This window comes from Excalfactoria chinensis, chromosome 19 (genome assembly GCF_039878825.1).
Source record: "Excalfactoria chinensis isolate bCotChi1 chromosome 19, bCotChi1.hap2, whole genome shotgun sequence".
NCBI classification, from domain to species: Eukaryota; Metazoa; Chordata; class Aves; order Galliformes; family Phasianidae; genus Excalfactoria; species Excalfactoria chinensis.
This window is the reverse complement of record NC_092843.1, coordinates 1,955,642-1,980,187: the sequence shown is the minus strand read 5'-3', so window position 1 is coordinate 1,980,187 and position 24,546 is coordinate 1,955,642. Positions and strand designations below refer to the sequence as shown.

Genomic DNA, 24,546 nt, shown 5'->3' with positions numbered 1-24,546 from the left:
GATGCTCCAGCCCTCTGAGCATCCTTGTGGCTCCCTCTGGACCCACACCACGGCTTTGCTGTTTTGCTATTGGCAAAACCGGATGGATGGATGGATGGATGGATGGATGGATGGATGGATGGATGGATGGATGGATGGATGGATGGATGCTCCCTCCTCAAGGGTCAGGAAACAGCGAACTCCAAAGAGCGCTATGGGCTCATAGGAGAAGCTTGGAAGCATGAGCTGCTGAGTCTTGTAGAAGCCAAGCTGGTCCTGTTGGATGGACACCAAGGGATCAGGCACTGTGCTGGGAAGCCCTAAAGGCGCGCACTCCGTTGGCTTTGATGGCAACTTCAGCCCCGCTCCGCGGAGCAGCGGGGCACAAGATGGCGGCCGTCCCTCCTGAGGCACGACGCCCCTCCAAGGCCCGCACTGCCGCCCCGCTCGCTCCCTCGCCGCTGGCTTTGCGGCCGCTCCGCCCCGCGCGGGGCACGATGGGAGATGTAGTTCTCCGCTTCCCGCACGGCGCGCTGTGTCGAGTGGCGGCCGCAAGGGGGCGGACTACATATCCCAGCAGCCCTCGCGAAGAGCGCGCATGCGCGATGGTGCATCAATGAACACAAAAACCTCCCCCGGAGCGGCGCTGTATTGAGCCCGAGACCGCGAGGGGAGCGGCGGGTCTTTGGGCCCATCCCAGCGCCGAGAGGCTGCGGGAAAAGGGCCGCTGCTAACAGCCGCCTTCCCGCTCAGCTTCCACAGCCTGCGGTGAGGTGGGATCGGAGCTCGTGGGTGCGACGCGGGGATGGAAGAGCGGGAGCGAACCGCCGCTCCCCGGCTACGTGAGGAGAGGGAGGGCCGCAGGGGGGGCTGTGGGCTGGGAGAGACCCCGGGGCTGGATGTGGGGCTGGGGGGGGCTTCCCTTCCTCCTCTGAGCCGGGATGGAGGCGGAGCTTCACCCCCTCCGCCCCTACAGCTGGATCCCGGGGGGCGGGCACATCTGTGGTTTCTCCTCCTCCTATTGGCTGGAGGGTGGGCGTGCATAGCGAGAAGCGGCCGCGATTGGATGAGGGAGGAGAGGGGGGCGTGGCCTGTATGCAAATAAGCTAGGGGTGAGGCCTAGTGGGCTCCTGGGATAGGTCGGGGGGTGGGTCCGGCTGCTGCAGGCACCGGCCGCTCATTGTAATGAAGGCGACCTGCCGGGCCTCGTGGCGTGGGTTCAGTTCCTCGTATTGCGAGCACCGTGCTGTATCGCCGACAGCACCACGTGGGCTGTGAAGGGCTCGCAGCGGTGTGCAGCTTGAAAGCAGGAGCTGCTCCTGAGTCCGACTGCGGTGCAGCGATGGAGCTCCGTGCTGACAGCTTCATTGCTGCACTTGTTTTGTGTGCCTGCCTTGTGAGAAACGGCGTTGGATGTGGTTTTTCATTGTATCCAAGGCTTTGTGAGTATATGTCAGCCTTGTTTTGGTCCGGAAATAGTGAGATTTGGATTAAATATCGCTTTGCTAGCAGACTAGAGGATGAAAGGAATCAGAGATGCTCTTAAAGTACCTAATGTTGGGGGTTGTTTCATCTCTTTAAATGGCCTTAAATGGTAAAAGGTCATTGCATCTTCCTGAGCACCACAGGTGTGCCTGTGTCCCAGCTGGGTTTCTGTGCTCCATTAGCTAAAATGTATCAGATTAACGTTTTCTGAATCAAACTGGGGAAGAAAAATAGAGCCAGCATGGATCTTTAAAAAGATTTGCTTGTGTTTAACCAGCTGTGAGTTCTAATCTGTGCTGTTGTGATACTTTCTGTCCTTGGTCTGAAGGCTGATGTTTGGGTGGAATTAAACATGTCTTGGCCTTGAAGGCAGAGCAGCCAAGGGGTGAGACCGGTAACAGCCAGGCAGCAGTCTGGCTTCCAGATAGAGCATTCATTGTAAATCCATGTTCCTTCTTCTTCCAGCTTGGTAAGGCAACAAGTGCTCAGTTAGAATGGCATTTGTTATAGAAGGCCCCTGCTGGGCTGTTTTCCCTTGAGAGCAGCAGATCTTTGGCAATGTGCAAGGCTGAGTGCAGGCACGCTTGCAGCAGCTGTGTTTTGGGGTTCTTGGTTACCAGCCTTTCCATCTGCGCAGTAGGAGTGGTTTTAGTGTTTGTGGTGTGTTGGCTGCTTTGGCACTGTGTGAGACTGCTGAGGAATTTGGCTTGTGCTGCCTCAGACAGCTCCAGCAGGAAGAGCTGCAAGAGCAACCCCTAATGAACCTGTACTGAGAATTACAGGGCATGTCACTCGAACACCGATGTCAGAACAGTTTTGTTGTTCTGTTAATACCAGTCTTCTTCTGCTGTGCCTCTCTAGGCTATTGCAGATATAAACACGCACAGAAAGAGAAGTCAGTGTAAATGCAGCTACTTAATTGATGTGCATCTCTCTAGGTGTTTTGTCTAGACGTGGCACAGCATTTTAACCTTCAAGTAGCCGGAGGTATGGAAGAACAAAACAGTGAGCGATTTATTCTGTTGCTTTACCTGCATATTTGTTCATATGAGGATATTCTGGGTTTTTGAGTATGTGTATCTATAGGTAGATATTCCTGCTCTGTTGCTTGTATCTGAACAGGTTTTATATTTGATTTTCCAGGAGGAGAATGGCCCAAGCTACAGTAGCAGCAACGTCCATGCGTGAGGAAGACCCGTCTGAAAGCAGGATGGTGGTCACCTTCCTCGTCTCAGCTCTGGAGTCCATGGTGAGTGGCTGCAGTGCTAGAGCAATACCTTGCCTACCTCTGGAGAGCTGGAGTATGCTCTTGTGTCTGTACAGGAAGCCTTCCTGCTTCCAGCTCTGTTCTCTAAACAGAGCACTATTTGTGTTAAGTGTGCTGCGGAAGGATAAAACTCCCATACTAATTCTAGCTAGGACAACACGATTACCTAATTGGAATCTAATTGAAGTGATAATTTCCAAAGGATAGACTTAATAAATCATTTTAATTAAAAGCAGTTCAGTTCCTCAGTCTAGATGTGACCTTAATTTCACTAATGCATCTACAGTGCTTTTAAGGTTTCTCATCAAAAGAATTCCAGGTACCTAAACTGTCCTTTGCTAATGACTGACATTATATAACTCATGATATCTTTTGAGGAGTGGATGCTGGCAGCAGAAGTAGTAACTGCTTTAAGTGATTCCACGTACATCTTTCTACAGTATACGTTTAACAGGGATAATGAATGCTTTTCTGTTTGTCTTTTCATAGTGTAAAGAACTTGCCAAGTCCAAGGCAGAAGTTGCCTGCATTGCTGTCTATGAAACAGATGTCTTTGTGGTTGGAACTGAGAGGGGAAGAGCCTTTGTTGATTCCAGGAAAGATTTTCAGAAGGATTTCGTGAAATACTGTAAGTTTCAAGGTTGTTTAGTTTTGTATCTCACTCCAGCTGCTTCACGTATATTGCAAAATACTTGTATCTCTTGAGAGCAGCATCCTGTATATCATGGCTGCATTCTGTAAGTAACACTATAATAGAATCATAACTGCATTGCTTTTGGACTCCTTCACATCTGTGGGAGTGATTTTTTTTGTTTCTGTTAATTTTTTATAGTGGAACTTGTGTGATTATGAAGCACAATCCGTTGTGCACAGGGCAGTGTTTTAAGAGTGGGCTCTCAGAGGTGCAGTGATTCTTTGAGGAGGTTTCACATGCGTGTACAGGAAAATGCTGTTGATGTTCAGTGCTTAGCCAGTAATGCAGTGTGCCTTTATCTGCCTGGGGGAAGGGAGAAGATGAAGGTCAAGAGCAGGATGTGAGAGGACAACCAGTCTGGGGGAGTTTTATAACAACAGCTGTGAGATGTTCTGGCTTGACTAATTACACACTGCGTGCAGTGCAACCGTGTTTAATCTGTAACTGGAAGATCTGCTCCTAAAAATGCTTTTGCTGTTGGCTAAAACTCTGAAGAATTCAGCTGTGGTTAAACTCTGGATTTGCACACTGCTGTGCTGTTGGATGGCGACTTTCTGCAGGCGTAAGTGTATTTACTCTAAGAAAGCCACTGTCATGTGGGACTGTAACATGAGATCAAAATGCAGAGCGATGACCTCAGTGAGGAATTGAGGATGAGATGTTCATGATTTGCTGAATAACGGGAGGAAGTTCAGCTCCTCACCTGACTTGCTGTTAAAGGATTTCCCTGTGAACCCAAATACTCATTGCTCACTATCCCAATCTATGAGCTCTCAGTAAAAAACTGAGTGTAAACTAAGTATTAATACAGCAGCCTTGCTGCTTCCTTATGATCCTGATCACCTCTGATTACATTCTTACTATGTATTTCTTGCTTGTCACAACTGTGTGAATTCAGAAATAGCTTCTGAATGGGGTGGTTTGCTCTTCAGCCAGGAAGCAGAATGTATCTGACTTGAAGAGCAGACTGCATCCCCTGACACATATGGAAAGAGCTGGATGCATTTTTTGGTGTTATTCTAACAAGAGAGGTTACTTGTGGTTCTAACTGCTCCTGATCGCATTCCATTTGTCTTAGTTACAGTATCTAAAGGGCAGACTTCATCTTTGTGCCAGGGCAAATGTGAGGATACCACTCTGTGAGCAGCTGACATCTTTGTGTTGCTGGGAGGGCGATCCCTTGACACTAATGCAGCTAGCTGAAAAATGCCACTTCTTCTTTGATGGTGATGTGCCAGTGGGAAAACTGGTTTCCCACAGTCGTTTTCTTTGGCCCTGAGCTATTTTGTGGTCAGCTGAGGCTTCCGTGGCTTTTGCTGCTCCTGAAGCTACAGAATGTTTAAGGAGAGAAGGGATTCTCTCTGTAGTTTAAACTAGAGGAGCTTGGTTGTGAGGGTTTTAATAACTTGTTTGATTTTTTTGTCTCATTTTTAGGTGTTGTAAAAAGGGAGAGGGCTGCAGACCTGCAGGAAACAAAGTGTGTACTACCTGCCAACAGACTGACAGTGGATGCTGTGGAACTGGAAGCTCTCAGGAAGTCTGTAGAGGACTACTTCTGCTTTTGCTATGGTGGGTGCTTCAGCATTTAGTCTGAGTCTGTCGTGCAGAACGGCCCCTTTGCTTTTAAGCAAAGCATCAGTGCCTCAGTGGGTTCCACTGAATGTTGGTGCATGAGGTGCTTGGTTTCTTGCAGGCGTTTGCATCTGTGCCTTGTTTTCTCTCCGAAGTAATGGGATTTATGAAGCGTGTGTCCTTTTGCCAGCTGCTGACTTTGTGACAGTCTCCTTTTGGTTTTAGGTAAAGCTTTGGGGAAGTCCACGGTGGTTCCGGTGCCTTATGAGAAGATACAGAGAGACCAGTCTGCTGTGGTGGTTCAGGGCCTGCCCGAGGGGCTTGCATTCATGCATCCAGCAAATTACGATGTTTCAACCCTGAAGTGGATTTTGGAAAACAAGTCGGGGATCTCGTTTATCATCAAAAGGTTGATTGCTCTCTAGTTTGCTCGTTCATCTATTTTTGGGCTTCAAATTTCAGTTCTTAAATTGCACTGCAGCCTGTTTCTATTAAACAGAAGTCTTGCCTTTATAGTTTTGTACTACACAGTAAATATTTATTTTGCTAAAGCTGTTTGGTTTGGTGTTTTTTTTCCTTATTCCCACACAGGCCTTTCCTAGAGCCCAAGAAACATTTAGGTAAGTTCCTGCTTATTCAGACTTGAATTTAGGGATAAACTGGAATCTCAGTGTAACCATCTCCATTGTTTTAGCAGAGTTTGGGTGGAAAGTTTGCTTAGCTTTGTTTCCCAACATTTCAACTTTAAATCTGGAAAGAGAGCAGTGCAAAGTGTACTGATGGACACATTTGAAGCAGTTTTATATTGGAGTTACTTGATAGTTTAATAATCCAGTTTAATTAATAGCTCTTCTTCGTACCTTCGCATGTGCATGGGTTCCATACTTGAATTGGCTTTTCAATTTGTATTTAAGGTAAATGTGTTACAGGAAATACAGATGATGTCTTCTAACTTACAGGAGCTCACATGGCAGATCCTCCACAATCAATTACACCTCCAGGTGGAAGGTGAGTTTAGAATAATGTGGCGTTTCTTTTTTTGCATGTTAAGTATTTCATCTACTTCTGTTGTGTGATTTGATGTCAGTGTCAACAGTGTGTTTTCATGTAATTTCATGTAGTGTATCTTAATGGGCTTTTTCTGTTGTCCAGAGGTTTTTCTCACTGTCTTCATTCTGTTTGCTTCTGTAGTTGCCCTCCTGTTCAAGTGAAAACGGAACCAAGTGAGGATTCTGGTACGTTCAGAGTTCTGTCCTTGTTTGCCAAACAACTGAACCAAGAGTTACCAAGTTCAGAAGGCTGTATTGAAACGGTGATAGGAAGATCCAGTAAAAGCAGCATGAACCTCCCCTGTCTCAATTTGAAACCATTCCCCCTTGTCCTATCTTGATTATCTTTCATCTACTTATTTGATTCTTTTATTGCTTCTACAGGAATTTCTTTGGAAATGTCAACAGTGACAGTGAAGGAAGAACCAGAGGATCCTGATTACTATCAATATAATATTCCAGGTAGTGATAGTAACTTCTGCTTATCTCCTCAGTGGGTTGGCTGATGAAAGAGTTGCTCTCCCTGTACCTCTCTTTTTGCTTATTTGTGGTTGTCAGACACAAAGTTACTTGCTGCTCTTATGATACAGCATCTCCATGCTGGCTGCTATTGAGTTGTACTTCTGATCTTTTGGTATTCTTCAGTATAATACTGGTAACCATATGAGCATGTTTGGGACATAAAGGAAAAGTTCCTTTCTCTTCTTTTGCTTGTTTCTTTTTCCTGCACGCAGGCTGTTTCCACAGATGTTTTTAAGCAGGAAGCAAACCCTGATGACTTGTGCTCATTTCAGACTTTCTGCCATGGTGCATTAAGTTGGGTTGTTTGTCAGCTTTCTCTATGGAGCGGTGAAGATGGATGTGTTGTAAGACTCAACTAACAAAGCGTTCTCTTTGTTCTCAAGGAGGCCCTTCCGAAACATCAGAGATGGATGAAAGAATTGCTCTTGCCAAAAGTTACACAGGTAGGTCTCTATGTACATATATTTAGCTCGATATGATGTGAACAGCACACACAGAACAATGTATACAGAAAGCATGTCCTTAGGGGAAGCAGTTCCTTACTGTCCCAGGTTAGCTGAAGCTGCATTTCTCATTTTCTCTGTTGGCCTTTGGAGGCTGTTGTGGAAAACCATTGTGGTGCAACAGCTCAGAGTCTGTGTAAATCATAAAGAAATGCATCATCTGTAGGGCTATGCAGGCTTTGTTTATGTTTTTAGTAATCCTTGATAACTAAGAGAAAAATATTTCTGATTCTATTAATCCTATTAAGCCAAGAGTAAGGAATTTCCTCCTGTCATTAATGCCAACTCTTTGTGCTGCTGTACATGTGATTTAGCATGTATAATCCCTGCCTCCTTACCCCTGCCTAGACTTGCTTAAAGGCTTATGGTAAGATAGCTGTGCTCCTTTTCTTGTTGTATGCTGTGAATGCAAAATATTTCAGTGAGCCAGGGAGCTTCTTGACAGGCATCAGTTAAAGCAGAAAATCATGGAGTGCTTGGTTAAAAATGGTTGTATCCATTGTTCAGAAGTTGTTTTTTTTCTCCTCTTCAGATTCCTCCCAACATCCTCCTTCAGAAACACGTGGGGATCCCGAGGTCGAGGTCACTCTTGAAGGTTAGTTACCCAGTTCCTTTGTTTCTGTTTGTAGGGCTTTTAGGTCAGTATGTAATATTATACTTCCTAATATGTGATATTATACTTCCTAAAACAACTGGGCTTGTTCAGCATGGAGAAGAGAAGGCTGTGGGTAAACGTCATTGCAACCTTCCAGTGCTTAAAGGAGTTTATAACCAGGAAGGAAAGCAACTTTGTACATGGGCAGATAGTGATAGGACAAGAGGGAATGGCTTTAAAGTAAAAGAGGAGAGACTTAAGTTAGATGTTAGAGGAGAAATTCCACATCAGTTCTCTGGATGGTAAAGCAGTGATATCTTCGTGTTTCTTTCAGATGATGAAGACTACTTGCCCCCTAACAAGAGATCGAAGAACACTGAGACAGCAAATGAAGCTGTCAGCACAGGGAGAAGAAAAGCAAGAGAGTTCAATTTTGGTAAGATGGAAAAAAAAAATTCAAGGCTTATTTCTCTGTGGTTGGTTTTATAGGAAGGTATCAGACAGTTTCACAGTGCTGGGATCAGGCATGCCCAGTGCTTGGTCAGTCTTTTGTCAGTTGACTTATTGCATGAGAAAATCAGACTGAATGTGCTACTGAACTGAATGATGACAAGCATTAGATCAGGAACGTGTCCAGATGGTCTTCCTTGATACACACTGTGAGTTGTGAAGGCAACCAGTAACTCTGTGCTGAGTAGCATGCTCTCATCCTCACAGATGCACAAACTGTTGTCCCAAGGCTGTCCATGTGTTCAGTGCCTCTATGCAATGAAACAGGGATTTCTCTGCAGCCCAATACATTCTGACTCGTATCCTTTTGGCTGTTAGGATAGAGCTGCTGTTAGGATAGAGCTGCTGTTAATCCACTGTCCTGCAGTTCAACAGAAAATGCTGTTGCGTGCTCACTGTCATAAGCAGAAAATAAGATGTTAATATGGTGGCATTTAATCCAATTTTCCAGGGAATACGCAGCTGGAATTGGGTAAATTCTGTCTTGCAACTTGCATCTTCCTTTGGAAGTAGGATTTATGAGGATGTCTTGCAACATCAGGGCTTGGATTAAGGGAGAGGAAGGCACGGTGCTTCCTGATCCATGTCGTTGTTTTGGTGTTAATCCATACAGGTTCATGTACTCGCTGTAAGCTTTATCAGGCTGTTCGGGCCCTGGATTCAGATGGCCATCAATGGCAGCTGCAGACTGACTTTTCACCTGATGGTGGTCAGAACTGCTGACTGAGGCATGGAAGAAAACCTAGTTTGGGTCTTAGCTTGGGTTTTGTCCTCTTATGGTTGGTTTGTTTTGGCTTTTTTTGTTCTGAAACTTGATTTAATATCTGCGCTGGTTTGGGAGGTAATCTTAAGCTATTTTTTGTTTCCTCTTTCTGATTTTATCCATGTATTTTGAGGTGTAGAATTGCCAGCCCTCTGTATGCAAATGAGCAGTAAAAGCACGCTGCCTGTTTCTGTTAGTACTAACGTGGGTTTCACAAGAGATTCTCGTTTCCACCTGCAGTCTGACGTGTCCTCTTGTCCTTGCAGATAAGTGGAACGCGCGAATTACAGACTTGAGAAGGCAAGTTGAAGAACTGTTTGAGAAAAAATATGGTATGTGTCACATTCCTTTTAAAACAGCTGCTTCTGTTCCTTTGGCAATGGAAATCACAGTGTTCTCATACTGATGTTGTTGGCTCTGAAGCAGACCTGCATGCACCAAGGAGTCAAATATACTCTTGCAAATATGCTGTTTTCCATTGCTTGAAAAAGTGCCTTGAGTTGTTTTGTGTTGCAAGCAGATACGTAACTGCATTCAACAGGTTGCGTTATCAAAGGGGGCACCTCTTTGATCTGTTAATATTTTTCTCCTTGCATAATTTCTTACATCTGGTGCCCATAGCAAAAACAGCAGAATGTTCCAAACTATTTGCAGACCAATCAGATGCTGGTAGAGAATTCTTGGTGCGTGATCTGCAAAATTAAGGTTGCAAAATGGAGGCTGTGGATGCCCCATCCCTGGAGACATTCAAAGCTAGGCTGGATGTGGCTCTGGGCAGCCTGGTCTGGTGCTTGGCAACCCTGCATGTAGCAGGGGGTTGGAACGAGATGATCGTTTGTGGTCCTTTTCAACCCAGGCCATTCTGTGGTTCTTTGATGGTAGGTGTATCCATGTGATCTGGTCCTTGTGACTTTAAGAGATACGCTGAGGTTATTTGTCAGTGCTATGAGAATCCATTGAGTGTTTGTTTCTTCCACTGGCTTCAAAGGTTTCATTAGCAGGGTGAAACTTTTCTGGATGATGTTACCGTTATACTGTTAAGTTCTGTAATGATTTCTTGTGTTTCTAAAGTACACCAAAGCTTTAAGAATTCACTCTGAAGAACAGATGTTTGCCTCCCTTCCCCAGTAAGGCACGACTGACTTTTGTAAACCAGTAATAGCAGAGCCACAAGCCGGTCTAATGATTTCATTCTCCTCTCTTAAAGCTCAGGCTATAAAAGCAAAGGGCCCTGTGTCTGTCCCGTACGCCCTCTTCCAGTCGCACATGGAAGACCTCTATGTGGAAGGCCTGCCAGAGGGCATTCCCTTCAGAAGGCCATCCACGTACGGCATTCCTCGACTTGAGAGGATTCTTGTAGCAAAGGAACGGATCCGGTTTGTGATTAAAAAGTAAGGAATTCTGTGTATTTTGTCCCTGTCTTACCCCTCTTCTTCTTTTTTTCTTCTCTTGGCCTGCTCTGCTTCATTTCATCTTTATGGTTTTCTACACTGATTTCTGCTTCGCAGTATTGATGAGTAGTTTTTATTTCAGGCTTGCTCAGATAAGAAATTCAGCTTATCAGATCAGCAGAACACCACAGCGCTGGCTGAGAACTGGATGGATCTCTTAAATCTTAGAGGCTTTTTATCATGGGCAGATCAATTTGTGTAATATTTAGTCTCAGCAGCTGTAAGATGCATTGAAAGCTGTAACTTCTGGGTTACCCCAGTTTGTATCACTCTTGAAACGTGGATCTTAAATCTTCTAGGCACGAGCTTTTGAATTCAACACAGGAAGATGAACCAGTGGACAAACCAGCTGCAGGAGGTGGGTCTTTAGATGTGTGAGTTGAGTGCCATATGGTTTCCTCCTTGTCTGTTGGTCTTAGTGATGCTTACCATCAGCTTTTACTGATAACACATTGCAAGTAATTCTTTCTGTTCTGGATTGTCTTAGCTACAGAGTGACAGCAGTTTACCAATAAAGTCTTCAGATCCTGCAAGTAGTTTCTTCTCTTAGAAATATGCCAATCCTGACACCTGTTTTGAATCAGCTGAATCAGGGCTTTTTCTAACTGTCCAAATAAGCCATGTGCTGAGCTTTGTGAAGCTTGTGAGCTTTGAAGCTTGCACGTGGATGCTCAGTGCTTAAGGAAAACTCCTTGAAAACAAGTTCTTGTCCTGTATGCATAGCGTTAAGGTAATCATTTGAGATGATTAAACTGGGTAAAAAACCAAAACAAACAACTGAGCTCACCTCCAAATGGGATCTATGGATTGAAGGAATTAAGAGCACTGCAGCTGAGAGTTGAATGCATGCTTCTTCAGTTATCCAACTGAAAATATAACCAAAGTGATTAAGGATGTTTCTCTTTTTCTTCCCCTTTGCGTCACTCTAACACACAGTGAAAGAAGAGTGGTATGCCAAAATCAACAAACTGAGGAAGGCGGTCGATCAGCTCTTCTGTAAGAAGTTTGGTGAGCGCAGCGTTGTTGTTTTCTGTCGTGGCTTTGTGTTTCTTGCAGGTTGCTATTGTTCATTTGTGTCGATGTCTTCAGAAGTGGCACCTTTTGACTATTTATAATCCTTGGAGGGAAAAAAAGTGGTATTACTCCACTGTGTACACAACGAGTTAAATATGACGTGTTGCTCTATAGTAGGTTTAAAACTTTGGATAAAACCAACATATTATGCCCTAGTGAAGAATCCCTTAATAATGTCTGGCAATATGACTGCCCAATATCAACATAATGCTGTTTGGTAGACGTTTGTTCTCGATGTGCCAAGACTTGGAGTCTGTTGGTTTCAGATACCCTGCATTTACCAGCTTCTAAGGTCATGCCTGCAGTAATATGGAGGCTTTATAGCTTTGGGTGATGCTTGTTTAACAGAGAGAGATATCAAGCTGTCCAGTTAATGGATTTCTTCTGTTCTAACAGCTGAGGCCTTGGGGAGCACTGAGCCTAAAGCTGTTCCGTACCAGAAATTTGAAGTCCATTCTGCTGACCTGTATGTTGAAGGTCTGCCAGAGAATGTTCCCTTTAGGAGTCCATCCTGGTATGGGATCCCTCGCCTCGAAAAAATAATTCAAGTGGGCAACAGAATAAAATTTGTAATCAAAAGGTAAAAAAAAAATAAATAAAAAATTGTTTTAATTCCTCGTTTTTATTTTTTAGGGAGGGCAAACAAACACCATTTTATGTCATCAACCCCTCGCGTGTGTTAGTTATGTTGTATGATGAATGGGGTAGATGATCTGCTTTCTGTTTGCAGGCCAGAGCTGCTGACTCTCAGTTCACCTGAAGTTACTCAACCTGGGACAAACACACCAGGCAAGACAGGTGCTGTCTCTAAGGGACATTGGTGTAGTCTCTGAGGGTTGATATGGAAACCAATCTGGATCATTATAATGTTTTTCAAGGAGTAATCTTTCTGTGACGTGTACCATGATGTGCTTTTTGTGAGGTTTGAACAGAGAACAAGTAAGATTGAAGATGATGTTTTTTACCTAATAAAAACATCCAGAAAAGCACTCTTCAAGTTCATGTCTTCTGTTCTAAAGGGTGTGATAGACTGGAATTAATTCTATCTTTGGAAGCCCACTAGAATAATTCTATCCTGCTCTGAAAAACAAGTTTGGACAGTTTTGATAACTGTATTTAAAGAAATTTCCCATTATATAAAGAGAATTCCATGTATCATTTAAGCTTCTGTTAGTAGTTCTTACTTACTGCTTGTCCTTGTCTACTCTTTGGGTTGAGAAAAATGTGTTCAAATATATCTCTTTATCCAGACATGAATAATGTTCTGTTTCTTGTTCTCAGGCAAAGAAGATTGGAATGCCAGGATCACAAAGCTAAGAAAACAAGTAGAAGAGATATTTAATATGAAATTTGGTAAGTGAGATATTAAATAAACTGTTTTATAAAGCTGCCATGTTTTAAAGCTGTTCTGTAAAAGGTGTTTTCAATGTTACTGTACTTATGTAGACATCAGGAATGCGTTGGGATGTATGGAAGTGTTGACTTCTCTTACATACTATCCACTGATTCATCCCAATAACTTACGTTAATGACTATGACAACATCCTAGCCCTTGGGTTTTCCAACTATATGATGGAGAGGAGAAGTGTACAGAAAGCTTTTGGGTGTAAGAAGCACCCAGAAGAAAACATTAGATACAAATAGAGAAGAGAGGGCTCAGATAAGAGAGTTATCTGTGGCACAATGGACAAAGTCCCCATTGGTCAGCATTCTGCATGAAGTAATAGAAAATCAACATATGTATTTCTCTTGGTTGTTTTTGTTGCCTCTGAGTAGAAGAACTTCTGGACACCAAGCTTCTGAAGGTCGCTTGAGTTAGAATACCTCCCATTCAAGTGTACAAACTATTGTTACTCTTCATTTTCAGCTTTAGCTCTGGGGCTTTCAGAGGCAGTGAAAGTTCCCTATCCTGTATTTGAATCAAACCCTGACTACTTGTATGTCGAAGGCTTGCCAGAAGGAATTCCCTTCCGGAGTCCCACCTGGTTTGGGATTCCACGCCTGGAAAGAATTGTCCGTGGGAGCAGCAAAATCAAGTTTGTAGTTAAGAAGTAAGTTTGGAATTCGGTTACTTTCCTTCCTGATTTTGAAGTTGCTTTATTTCCTTCTCAGAAAATGGAGGGCATACGTCTGAATCTGACAGAATTCCATGAAATTTGGGATATTTTGCTGTATTATTTCTCCAGCATGTGGAATTGAATTGTGTTCTGTTCAATTTTTAGGCCTGAGCTTGTCGCCTCTTATTTGCCACCGAGACTGGCTGGTCAAATAAACACTAAAGGTGAAGTATTTTATTTACTTCCATAGATTCATAAGCACTTGCTTTCTGCTTCCTTAGCAGACAGGGTTCTTTAAGGTAGGAAAATGTGTTGCAAACAAAGTCATGACTTAAGGTGAACTAGCAGAGTAGCCTCTGAATCTACTAGTATTAAGAAAAATGTGCAAGCTGCACAGCACAGAGTGTTTGTGCATTACAGCTTATAATGTCTTGATTCCTAACAGCGAGTCCAAAGAGTTCAAAATGGCTACAAAGTCCTGCAAGCAATTTGCAGGTCCCAGAGATAGAAGTTACTGTTGAAGGTAAGGAAGAAGTGCAGTCGAATATTCTTACGTGTTCTTGTAATTGTTTTACTCTGTTCTTTTAAGTGGAATTGATTTCTGTCTGCACCTCTTGTAACAAACCCAGCATCATCTTAGGGCTGTGGATACGTTTCAGTATGGAAGAGGTTTTAGTTTTTGTTTCTGAATAATGCTGGATTCTGTGCGATGGTGGTTATGTAAAACGTGTGAGTTTGACTATTTGAGCCTTTCATTCCAAGCGGAGGTGTGGGAGCTGATGTAGTCCTGAGCAGAGAAATGACAGATATGAGCAATTGTGTCAAATGCTTAATTACGATCCTAAAAGAAATTCTGAAAGCTTTCTTTCTGTTTAATTCCAGTCTTGATTCAGAAGTTAAGCTTTCTCTGGTGATGAAGTTGGATGTTGTTCCTCTGTATGACGTATGCTTCTGCTCTCTGCATGTATATAAGTAACGTCTTTCTTGACAGGTCCTAATAAGGCACAAATGGCAGACGTTCAAACTAACTCTCAAACCAATGGGTCTAATATGAGTTTCAATCCAAGAGGAAGAGATTTTTCTTTTGGTAAATATTATGGGAATTAGCATGGATGCATCCCATTCACATTGGTGTTGAAAATTCTGGGGGTTTTCATATCAGAGAGACTTTGAATCCGTTCACAAACTTCTTGTTTTCACATAATCTCGGTTATCGGTCATCAGTAGTAACGTGCATGAGAGAAACCCTGGGTGATGTTTGGAGAATGCTGTTCACATGAATCACAGGTCCATTAAGATCTTATTAACCTTCAGAATTAAACCCTCGAGGCTTGTGCTGCTCTGTCATGTCACAGTGCTGCAGACTTGATGGATTTGCTGTCTGGTGCACAGTGCCATGAGAGTGCTTTAACAGAGCTGAGATCTTACATTGTGCATAAGCTTAATAAGCCCTCAGTGAACCTGAAGTGTTGAGCCTCTCTGTGCAGATGTACGTGAGTGGTATGTAAGAGAAGGGCAGATCTGAACTATGGATAGTAAGCCATGCTCTAATAGAGCTGCTTTTGTGAGATCTCTGTTTTGGACCTCTCCAGTGCTAGCAATTCCATAAAACCAGTAAGGTTGAGGCAAGCCTGGAAGTGACACAGTTGGGCAGGTATCACTGAATGCATCAGCAGCTTTCTACTATTTGACTGTTGGCTCAGATGAGTAATTCTTTGCCTGATATTGTAAATTTGGACCACTCTTGCATTGATTTCAGTGCATTTGATTTATGTAGCAACAGTGTTTTTCAAAGCTTTAGCAAAGTGAGGATTCTGATGGCTTTGAGTTTAGGCTGCAGCAGAACATTTCAGGGCCATTTGCAGAACAAAAGCCATTTTGTTCTTTTGAAAGTCGCAGTAAATTATTTATCAAACATAACAATTTATTAGGCAGCCTTAAAGTTATTCTTCAAGAGTCGATTCACCATGTGAGCCTTGATTTAATCGTTCCCATTTTCTCCCGACAGAGGCGTGGAATGCCAAAATTACTGACCTAAAGCAGAAGGTTGAAAACCTTTTTAATGAGAAATGCGGTAAGTTTGTTGGTTCCTTATCACTGAGATGCCTTTCTAATGAACACACCATTAGATGTACAACAGATCTGTTCACACAGTTCCTCCCAAGCTCGTACGCTCCTTGCCTGCTGTCAGCGGTCTCTCAATTGAGTTCGTTCTCACACAGGGTAATTGCAGTTCTGTGTCACATTTCCTCTAGTTATTTGGGGTTGGAAATGGAGAAGTTGTGGTCTGATTACTGCTTCTTTAATGACCCGGAGAAATGGTGATTCCACATCCTGCCACTCTTTTTAGGTGTTTCTTGCTCTGATTATGAATAGGAGTTTGTATTGACTGGAGACTCTGCATGATTCTGTATGTTCTAGAGGATTGTATGCCCAATCAGTTCCCACTGTTTCTTCTGAAGTCATTGTGAGAAGCTGACTAGGTACACATACACACATATATATTGAACCATCTCCTCCAATAATTGGACATAGATGGTCATTATTCCTGCAAGTGCATTTTTTGGAACAAGAGTACAAGTGTTGTCTGCCATTGGTGCAAACCCAGAGACAAACATGTTGTGTATAAACAGAGTGGAGTACAACTAATAATAGCCTTATGTGCAGGCCAAGGCAGTGGCATAAACTGTCTGTTTTCAGCTGATAACCTGGTTCACTGCACGAAGATGAGTTGGGTTGGTGTTTGTTTTTCTTCTTGCCTCCTCAAGGCCATCACCAAGAACAGCAAAGCCTGCTGCTTCCACTTAACCTAGTGTGTATGTGCCAGCTGTGCTAACCTGTGTATACCTGAGACGTTCTCCTTCCTATGAGCACAGCAGTTGTCTAACTGGTGGATTGTTGGCTCTGTTGTGTTTCAGGGGAAGCACTGGGGCTGAGTGAGCCAGTGAAGGTACCGTTTGCATTGTTCGAATCCTTCCCGGACGTTTTCTATGTGGAAGGCCTACCAGATGGAGTGCCATTCCGACGACCTTCTACTTTTGGAATTCCAAGGCTAGAGAAGATTCTGAGAAACAAATCTAAGATAAAATTCATTATCAAAAAGTAAGAGTCCAACCCGTCTCTGGTAATCCGCTCCTTTAGAAATGAATTGTACACTGAAGGATAAACTCTGTGGTGCCGAGTTGCTGAATTACTCAACAAGGTGATCTTAAAGGTCCCTTCCAACCCAAACCATTCTATGATTCTGTGTAGTTCACTAGGATGTGGCATTTCCCTAATGTTCCTGGAATAAATGTCATTGTATTGTTGCCCATGAAATGTTTAATCTGTTTGCAGGCCTGAGATGTTCGAGGCGGCAGTGAGGGAGAGTTCTGCTAAAAGCCCCCAGAGTGAGTTTTGCAGCTGCTTAATGCCCCAGATAAGTCTGTTTCAAGGATTGAATGCTGCGTGGTGATTCAAAGATTCACTCTATGATGTGGTTGGTGATTGGTCTTAAGATGCAGGGAATTTATTATCCAAACTGAATTTGAGGCCCATCCTGAAGTCCTGCACCACTGGCCTGCACGCATAGCAGCTCTTTCTGCTTCCCAAACTATTTGGCATATAGCTTTAGCCAAGGGTATATTAACACTTTGTGTTATCCACAATAAAATATTCACGTCTGATAGAGTTTTACTGCCTTTCATCAAAATACAACAAATGATAGATGATCTGTGGAAGTAATTCAGGTCTTGAATTAATTGCTGCTGATATGTAGCTCATTTTAAATGAGGAGTTAGTGTGCAGACAGCTGGTAGAAAGCTGTGTCAGTAGAGGCAGATCATGGGTTAAATGTTTTGAGTCGTTGTTAACTGTTATTCTGTATCTGGACTCTGTGGCTCAAAATAAAACTGCAGGGGAATTATTCCGTGAATGCATTTTGGAAGCAAGATAAAGTGTGCTTTGAAAGCTTTGTAAATATCTGCTGTTTTGCCAGAGTTCCTTTTTATCTGACATTCAACATGTTTGGTTCTCTACAGCTGGTTGTTTTTAAAATGAACTCTCTTACTTTCAGGAAAAATCAATCCAGCCAATGCAGCCAATACAGCCAACACCACAGCCAGTACAGCAGTGAGCACAGCAGCGGGAGTTGAAGATCTTAACATCATCCAAGTGACTTTGCTAGGTGTGCATAGCCTGATTTCACATTTTGTACTCCTTCTATTGCAGTCTTCATGGTATTTGTTTCATGTTTTCATACAGCCTGAGCAGTTACTGAAACATAAGTACAGGCAAGAAAGAGCATCATTTACCATCTTGTTTTGCCAAGATGTGAAATGCTTTCTAACCTTTATGAATGTGAGCATCTATTTGGTGATGTGTCTTGAATATTCTTGAGCCAGCCCTCGAGTTGAGAAGTATCCTTCAAACTATGGGGGGAAAAGTCTGCTTAATTCTCACACTTTTCTAATAATTCATTTCAGATGATGAAAACGAACGACTTTCAAAAGTAGAGAAGGCCAGACAACTGAGAGAGCAAGTGAATGATCTCTTCAGCAGGAAGTTTGGTAAGAGCTTCTTACTTCCCCTTCTGACATAGGTGTGAATGGAAGTCATGCTTGTGTGCATGTCACTGAATCATCCTTTATGGTGGATGTGTTTTATATCACCATCTATTCCTTAGAAAACAGGGAATCTGGGTTCTTTACGTGGGAGCTGTCAGAGCGGGGTTTTAAACTAATGATCTTGCAGCAACATTCATGAGTGCAATCCAGAACACCCACTTCTAACACCAATGGTTTAATCACCAAGTAGGTTTTCATTTTCAGATGCAATTGAAAGCTTGTATTTGCCTTTAGTTTTTTTAATGATCTGTGTTTTCTTTCTTCAATGTGATCATGAAAAGGTGAACTCGAAAACAAACATGACCTCTCTCATTTAGGTGAAGCCATCGGTGTGAATTTCCCTGTGAAAGTCCCGTACAGAAAAATCACGATCAACCCTGGCAGTGTGGTGGTGGATGGGATGCCTCCTGGCGTGTCCTTTAAAGCTCCCAGTTATCTGGAGATCAGCTCCATGAGGAAGATCTTGGAATCATCAGAGTTCATCAAATTTACTGTCATCCGGTACGTAGCTGCCACAGGTTAGATTGCATGAATGTGAGGACAGCCCTGTATAAACTCACACTGCAAGAAGAGAAGTTACAGTGCCTCTTTCAGTAGTGGAAGATATGGCTCTTTAGAATAGCAGTGAGTCAGATCAAATGAAGCTCAGATGTTGGCAGCAGTATGACAAAGAGTGGATTATTAAGGCAAGCTGTCTTCTGAGATGCTGTCTTACTCGTTTTATGTACTGCAGTGCTAAAGTGCTGTGGGTTTTTCTGTCTCATTTATAAGATCAAGCTTGGAGACAGTTCCCTGCTGACAGTGGGTAGTGTGTTTGTGCTTGTATTCCTCTAAATGACCTTGAAAATTGTATCACAATTCTTGAGTGAAGGTAAATTTTCTTGATGGTTTTTTTTTCCGAGTATTTTAAAACACAGTTTTTAGTTATAGTATAAGTGAATTTTTATATGCATATGTGTGTGTATATGGATATGTGTATGTACACACACATCTGTACAAAGTGTTATTTGTGTGCATGAAGCAGAATAGGTGAAATGCTGGATTCACGCTCAGGAGGACTTCAGGAACTAGAAACAAAGATTAAAGCTTGTGTAACTCATGGAATGACATTCTGCTCCACAGCTACCTGAAAGCTCTATAGGGAGAGAGAGAGAGACACTCCTTAAGTATAACTTCACATATAACTTCACTTAAAGGTGTCTACATTCTCAACCCTCGACCATTGAGCACCCAGGAGGTGCTATGATGGTACCTCCTGCTTTGTTCCACTTTCTGTTAGCAGTTGGTAGCAGAGCTCACAGCTTTGAGGTGAGGATGCCTCAAGAGGGAGATCCAGTGCACTTCAGAATCAGCATGGTGTGTTCTTCCTGTTTGTTTCTTGCTTACAGGCCGTTTCCAGGACTTGTGATGAACAACCGTAAGTAATTTCTGTGACACTGATAGCAAATGTAGCTTAGTAACTTGCCAGGATTAGTTTCCTACACCTTGGCTTTGTGGTGGGAGGCTCCGTTGTGGTTAAGCTCTGTGTGCAGCTCTTTTGTCTGCGTCTTTAAAATTTCCAGGTGAAAAAATGCATGTGAAATGAGCACGAGAGCAGTGCCTAAAATTGGCATTGACTTCCATAAGAAAATGCAAGGCACTCATGTTGTATTTTTCGGCTGCAGAGTCCCACAGGTGAATTATTGTTAGCCTCTGAGTCTACTTGTAGATATGGTACATTGCTGCTCTGGGGAACAAATGAGAAATTACAAGGAAGTTGTAGGTACTTGCAGGCAAGATAGGGAAGCAAAAAGTACTGAACTGTGGCTCTAATAGCAACCTGGTAATGCAGCAAGTTTCAGGATTTGCAGATATCAGAGGTAAAAATTGTCCTTCTGTTACATGTGGGACCATTTTTGTTGTGAAGTTCATGACGATCGTGTCTGATTTTAGAGCTGATGGAGAAAACTGAAGCAGAAGCACCACCAACAGCACCAGCAGCAGCAGCACCCGCTCTACCAGGTGATGCAGTGTGACACGTGTCCTTGCAGAAGGGGTGGGGTATGTAGTTCTAGATGCTATTGGCAGGTGATATCAGTAGTCATGCCCTGCGTAAGCACTGCTCACTGTGAGCTGTTTTATTTTGACAGATGGTGTGCAATGATGACTTTTATAGCTATTAAATATTAACAGGTTAATAGAAAGAAGCATTGCTTCCTTCAAGCTATGTCACTGGCGTGTTCCTTAATTTGATTTTTGCAGCTGAAAGGATCAGGAGGGGCAATATATAAAGGCAATTCCACGTCTGTTTAGTGATGTCTGCTTAACTCAAAGTGTGTGTCTGTGCCTGATCCATGTTCAGCCAAGTTAAGTTTGCCTGCAAAACATGTAAGAACCCAGAAGGTTCCCAGGGGGGAAAATGAGGCTTTTTTCTTATTTCAGGGAAAACTTAATTTTCCTGCCTTGTGCTGAGACACACCGTAGAAATGGCATGTGTATTCATTTGGCTTTTCTTTCCCCCCCATTTAAGAGCCAGCTGAACCAAGGCAAGCAGAGGTATCTGCAGGAGGTGAGTGTTGGGCTTCAACTGTATCAACAAATATCTTAAAGTCATAGAATCATAGAATGGCCTGGGTTGAAAAGGACCACAATGATCACCTGGTTCCAACCCCCTGCTGTGTGCAGGGCCACCAACCAGCAGCCCAGGCTGCCCAGAGCCACATCCAGCCTGGCCTTGAATGTCTCCAGGGATGGGGCATCCACAGCCTCCTTGGGCAACCTGTTCCAGTGCGTCACCACCCTCTGGGTGAAAAACTTCCTCCTTTAAACAACAAAAAGAGGCATCTGTTGGTTCCCAGGACATTTTTCCATCTGTTTTAATATCGTGCTGCATCACGTGGAAGATACTCTGCAGCAAAAGTTATTATTCAGATAATTGTACAAAAGAGTTTTATCAATTGCTGTTTTTGGTGGGTGAATCATGACTATATATAGACTTTGAGGGATTGCTCATATCCTGAACGAGCATATATTTATTCCATGCAGTCATCTTGACAGTTTAATCTAAGTGAACGATTGCCATCATCAGGAAATTTGAATGCTCTATTGGCCTCAGTTTACTCTCAGGGTTTGTTGGGGGGAGTTGTGAAGGTCTGGAAGGAAAAGAAGCGTGGAGGGTGGTGCTGCCACGTGGCCAGCAGTGCTGGGATGGACCTGGCTGTGCATCACCGCTTTGCATCTTAGAGCTCACAACTTGAGTTTGTTCTCTAATCCTGCTTGGATTCTCAGAAAGACAGAGCTACAAACTGCAGCACTTCTGTTCCTCTGCGTCCTTTCATGGGGAGATGTCCTTTCTAATTTCCATTGCTCGTAGTTTCTGAAAGCTGAAACATCAAACATCTTCATGCTGCTGAATATCCCTTGTGCAGGGGGATTCTTTTAAAGTGATTCTTTTGAAGAAATAGACAAATGTGTCTTTGAATTTGTCATCCAAAGCTACAGTCGGGTCCGGCTACCAGAGAAATGATGTTGAGAGAAGGTGTTTCGCTGCTGAAGAGCACGCAGTCCCATCAGAACTAGGCTGGGAGGGATCGAGCATCATGTGCTGAGACAGCTTAGCTTTGCTGTGATGAATTACTCTAGCCCTGAACCTTGCAAACAGCTTCAGTAAAAAACCAATTTCCTTTCAACATCACACTATGTGTTTATAAAAAGAACCAAATCAAGCTCCAGGACATACAGGCAGTGCTATAAAGGCATGAGATTGCTTTGATTTACCTCCCAGCATCCCTACGAACAAGAAGAGCAAAGATTTTTTTCTAATGAAGTCTGTTGGAAATGAAAAATATCGTATGAAAAGTTGATGAATGCTTCAGCCAACGAGATGAAATTTCTCTTTTCTCTTTCTTTTAACATCTAATAATGCCTTCCTGTGTGGTACTGTGCAATGGAGAAGAAAAATCAGCTAAGGTCAAAATCCATTGCATAGATTGCAATGTTAGAATGCATTGGAAATGGTCTGTGTGTGGCTGGGGAAGAGCAGCAGTTGGATGAAAATAAAACCTGAGGAATGGTCAGTGCTGTGAAAACAAGCTTGTGCAATGAATGTTAATTTGTTAACCAGAAGGCATGACTTGAGCACAAGGGTGCTCAGATGTTGTTTGCTGGCTTTGGAAGCCCATTCAGTTCATTCATTCATTCATTGCATTTCTCCTTTTCCAACAGATGTTACAGAAACAGAAGAAAGTTGTCAAATAAAGCAAGACCCAACGTGGTAGAGCTCATCTGTACTGCGGTAATAGGATTTTGTGGTTCTTGGAGTTGGGATGTGTCAAGGAATAACGCTCTTATAGTGTAGGATGGGGAGAAGAGGGCTAAGATTGAAAGCCAGAAGGTGCCAGTCCTTCACTTGACTCCTGCATTATTTTGTCTTAGTTCTCTTCTATGTAGAACGTTTTCACTACCTTACCAGAATACAGTGAGAAGTGTTTGTGAGAGGGTCGTTCCAAGGGAGATCTGGGCTGCTCTCTGTCAGTGCAGCGTGAACACTGTCTGATGGAGGAAATGATGCACCCTAACTGACGTCATGCATCTGTTGTTGGTAGTTCTAATGCTCCCCTGAAGGTTATATATATATGTATATATAATCTCAGTTGATAAGTTTTACCTTGGAGAAAGTAGGTTTGTTCTCTTGCTGATGCTCTTCCACTTGCCTTGGGCTATGAAACAAGCTTTGTGGGCACCGAAGCACAAATCAGCTCCATGAAGCACTTACACTTCTTTGTAAAGGAGCTTCAGAGCTCCTCTCCTAAACGAGAGCAATGCTTCTAGTTGGAGCAAACGTGCTTTTTTGTGAAGGGAAGGTAACCTGACTTGGAAAACTTGAGAGAATCCCTCAAATGGAAGATGTCTTTGGAGCACAGGAGTGAGGAATGAGAGCGTCTAACCCTGACCTGCTCAATGGACGGTTTCATACCGACAAGTAACAAGTGTAGCTTTTCTTGTTATGTTTAATAAATCATTGACTGGCTAAAGAATGTGTCTTATGGCAAATATTCCATCTAAATGGATACAGGAAGCACTCAAGCACATGTCATGTAATGAAGAGCAGTGTTAATCTTCCACGTGGTCTTTAATTCTAGGCCTGGAGAACTCAAAGGAATTCAGCCTACAAGTATTTACAGTACGACATAGATCAGCAATGAAACTAACTCACTTTTGTTCTCCTTCTGTTTAGCCAGAAGCACCCAGAGCTGAGAAGAGCTTGCCGGGACTGTGCTGAGCAGTGTAATATAGCTGTATAAGAGGAGTATCTTCTATATAAACCCTTTTGTACTTGGAGATAGAAACGTCTACTTTTTTTTCAGCAGTTCTGTGAATTGACTTAGCAGGAAGAGCGACTGCAGACATGGGATGGCTGGTTTGACTCCGGAATATATTACAAGGACTGAATTTGTTGCAGCAATGCTGGGGAGCTGACAAGGATTCAAAGGGACGGGGTCTTAATAGAGGCCATCTGCATTCCCCAATGGAGCTGAATTCCTCTGTGTCTGAATGTATCCCAGCTTCTGTAATGAAGAAACAGTGCGTGGAGTTCAGTTTGTTAGTTTTACTTTGGAGAAAACAAATAACTGACTTGGTTTTTATGGTTCTTACTCCTTTCATGGCCGGTTGGTCAATGGGACGTGTATATTTGCACTAATTTTTTCTACATCTGCTGCAACTCATGTTTTTTCATAAATAAAAGGCCAACTGGTTCACTTGACTGTTAGTATGCAATAATGCGATGGGCGGTATATCAGTCTGTGGACTAGGAATCCATTTAAATGTATCCCTTTGATGGTTTGCTCCATCAATCGAAGGTGATAAGTGCACGTTTCATCATCGTACCACGTGGGATTTGTATGATGGGGCTGCTCTGGCAGCTCCAATTTAGGCTCAACTCTATGGCTGTGAGTGAGAGCTTTTCTCCTGCAGGCTGTTCATCCAGAACAACCTACATGAGCTGCTGTTAAGTCCTAGAGTGTCAAAACTTAAATCCCCCGTAGTCCTGTTTATGCCCCACATCGTGTGAGAGTCTCATATATTCATTTCTTGTTTCACAGCTGCTGAGAGTTGTACAGTTCTGTCTGTATGGTCACCTCTATAGAGAAGATACAGACTGTTGTAAAGGTTTCTTTTGGCACGAGGTTGGGATGGCTGCGTTATGCACGAGTGCTCAACCTTATTCCCTCATTAAGAAATAAAGATATTTCAGATGGTTTTTTGTGACTTTCCATATGTATGTGTTTATATGTTATATGTTCTAGCAGTAACTTTGTTGGCAGGTAGAATATGCTACAGGATGGATAGTACAGTGAAGAACTTGAGTTCCTGTCACAGCCTTTGGACGTGGAAAGCAGTGCTGAGTGGTGCATCCTCAAGGGCAATTCTGAAGACTTGT

General features: G+C 43.1%; 1 protein-coding gene across 3 annotated transcripts; it reads left to right on the top strand.

Annotated features, from left to right (window-relative positions):
* The first annotated feature begins 577 nt into the window (after positions 1 to 577).
* GTF2I (general transcription factor IIi) lies at positions 578 to 24,381 on the top strand. Of its 3 annotated transcripts, none has more exons than XM_072353228.1 (34): positions 578 to 747; positions 2,608 to 2,713; positions 3,221 to 3,359; positions 4,860 to 4,994; positions 5,223 to 5,406; positions 5,589 to 5,617; positions 5,957 to 6,005; positions 6,189 to 6,232; positions 6,431 to 6,508; positions 6,952 to 7,011; positions 7,604 to 7,666; positions 8,001 to 8,102; positions 9,206 to 9,271; positions 10,147 to 10,330; positions 10,690 to 10,748; positions 11,327 to 11,398; positions 11,861 to 12,044; positions 12,195 to 12,262; positions 12,746 to 12,817; positions 13,332 to 13,515; positions 13,687 to 13,745; positions 13,967 to 14,044; positions 14,513 to 14,608; positions 15,530 to 15,595; positions 16,440 to 16,623; positions 16,858 to 16,910; positions 17,576 to 17,686; positions 17,985 to 18,068; positions 18,443 to 18,626; positions 19,514 to 19,542; positions 20,058 to 20,126; positions 20,635 to 20,673; positions 22,329 to 22,398; positions 23,341 to 24,381. In XM_072353228.1, the coding sequence occupies exons 2-33, from the start codon at positions 2,615 to 2,617 to the stop codon at positions 22,379 to 22,381; spliced, it is 2,976 nt and encodes a 991-aa protein (XP_072209329.1). In that variant the 5' UTR covers positions 578 to 747; positions 2,608 to 2,614; the 3' UTR covers positions 22,382 to 22,398; positions 23,341 to 24,381. The 3 variants fall into 3 exon arrangements, with proteins under 3 accessions (XP_072209329.1, XP_072209328.1, XP_072209327.1); XM_072353227.1 differs by having other exon boundaries at positions 598 to 821; XM_072353226.1 differs by lacking the exon at positions 578 to 747 and adding an exon at positions 1,090 to 1,421.
* The last annotated feature ends 165 nt before the right edge of the window (positions 24,382 to 24,546 follow it).

What these genes read in the sequence shown, in the direction of transcription:
- GTF2I (XM_072353226.1), top strand. Translation starts at nt 1,393, where the DNA reads ATGTGGTTTTTCATTGTATCCAAGGCTTT. An exon ending in GGAACCAAGTGAGGATTCTG is followed by an intron (nt 6,233 to 6,430) that starts GTACGTTCAGAG and finishes TTGCTTCTACAG; the next exon opens with GAATTTCTTTGGAAATGTCA. An exon ending in CATCCAAGTGACTTTGCTAG is followed by an intron (nt 17,687 to 17,984) that starts GTGTGCATAGCC and finishes AATTCATTTCAG; the next exon opens with ATGATGAAAACGAACGACTT.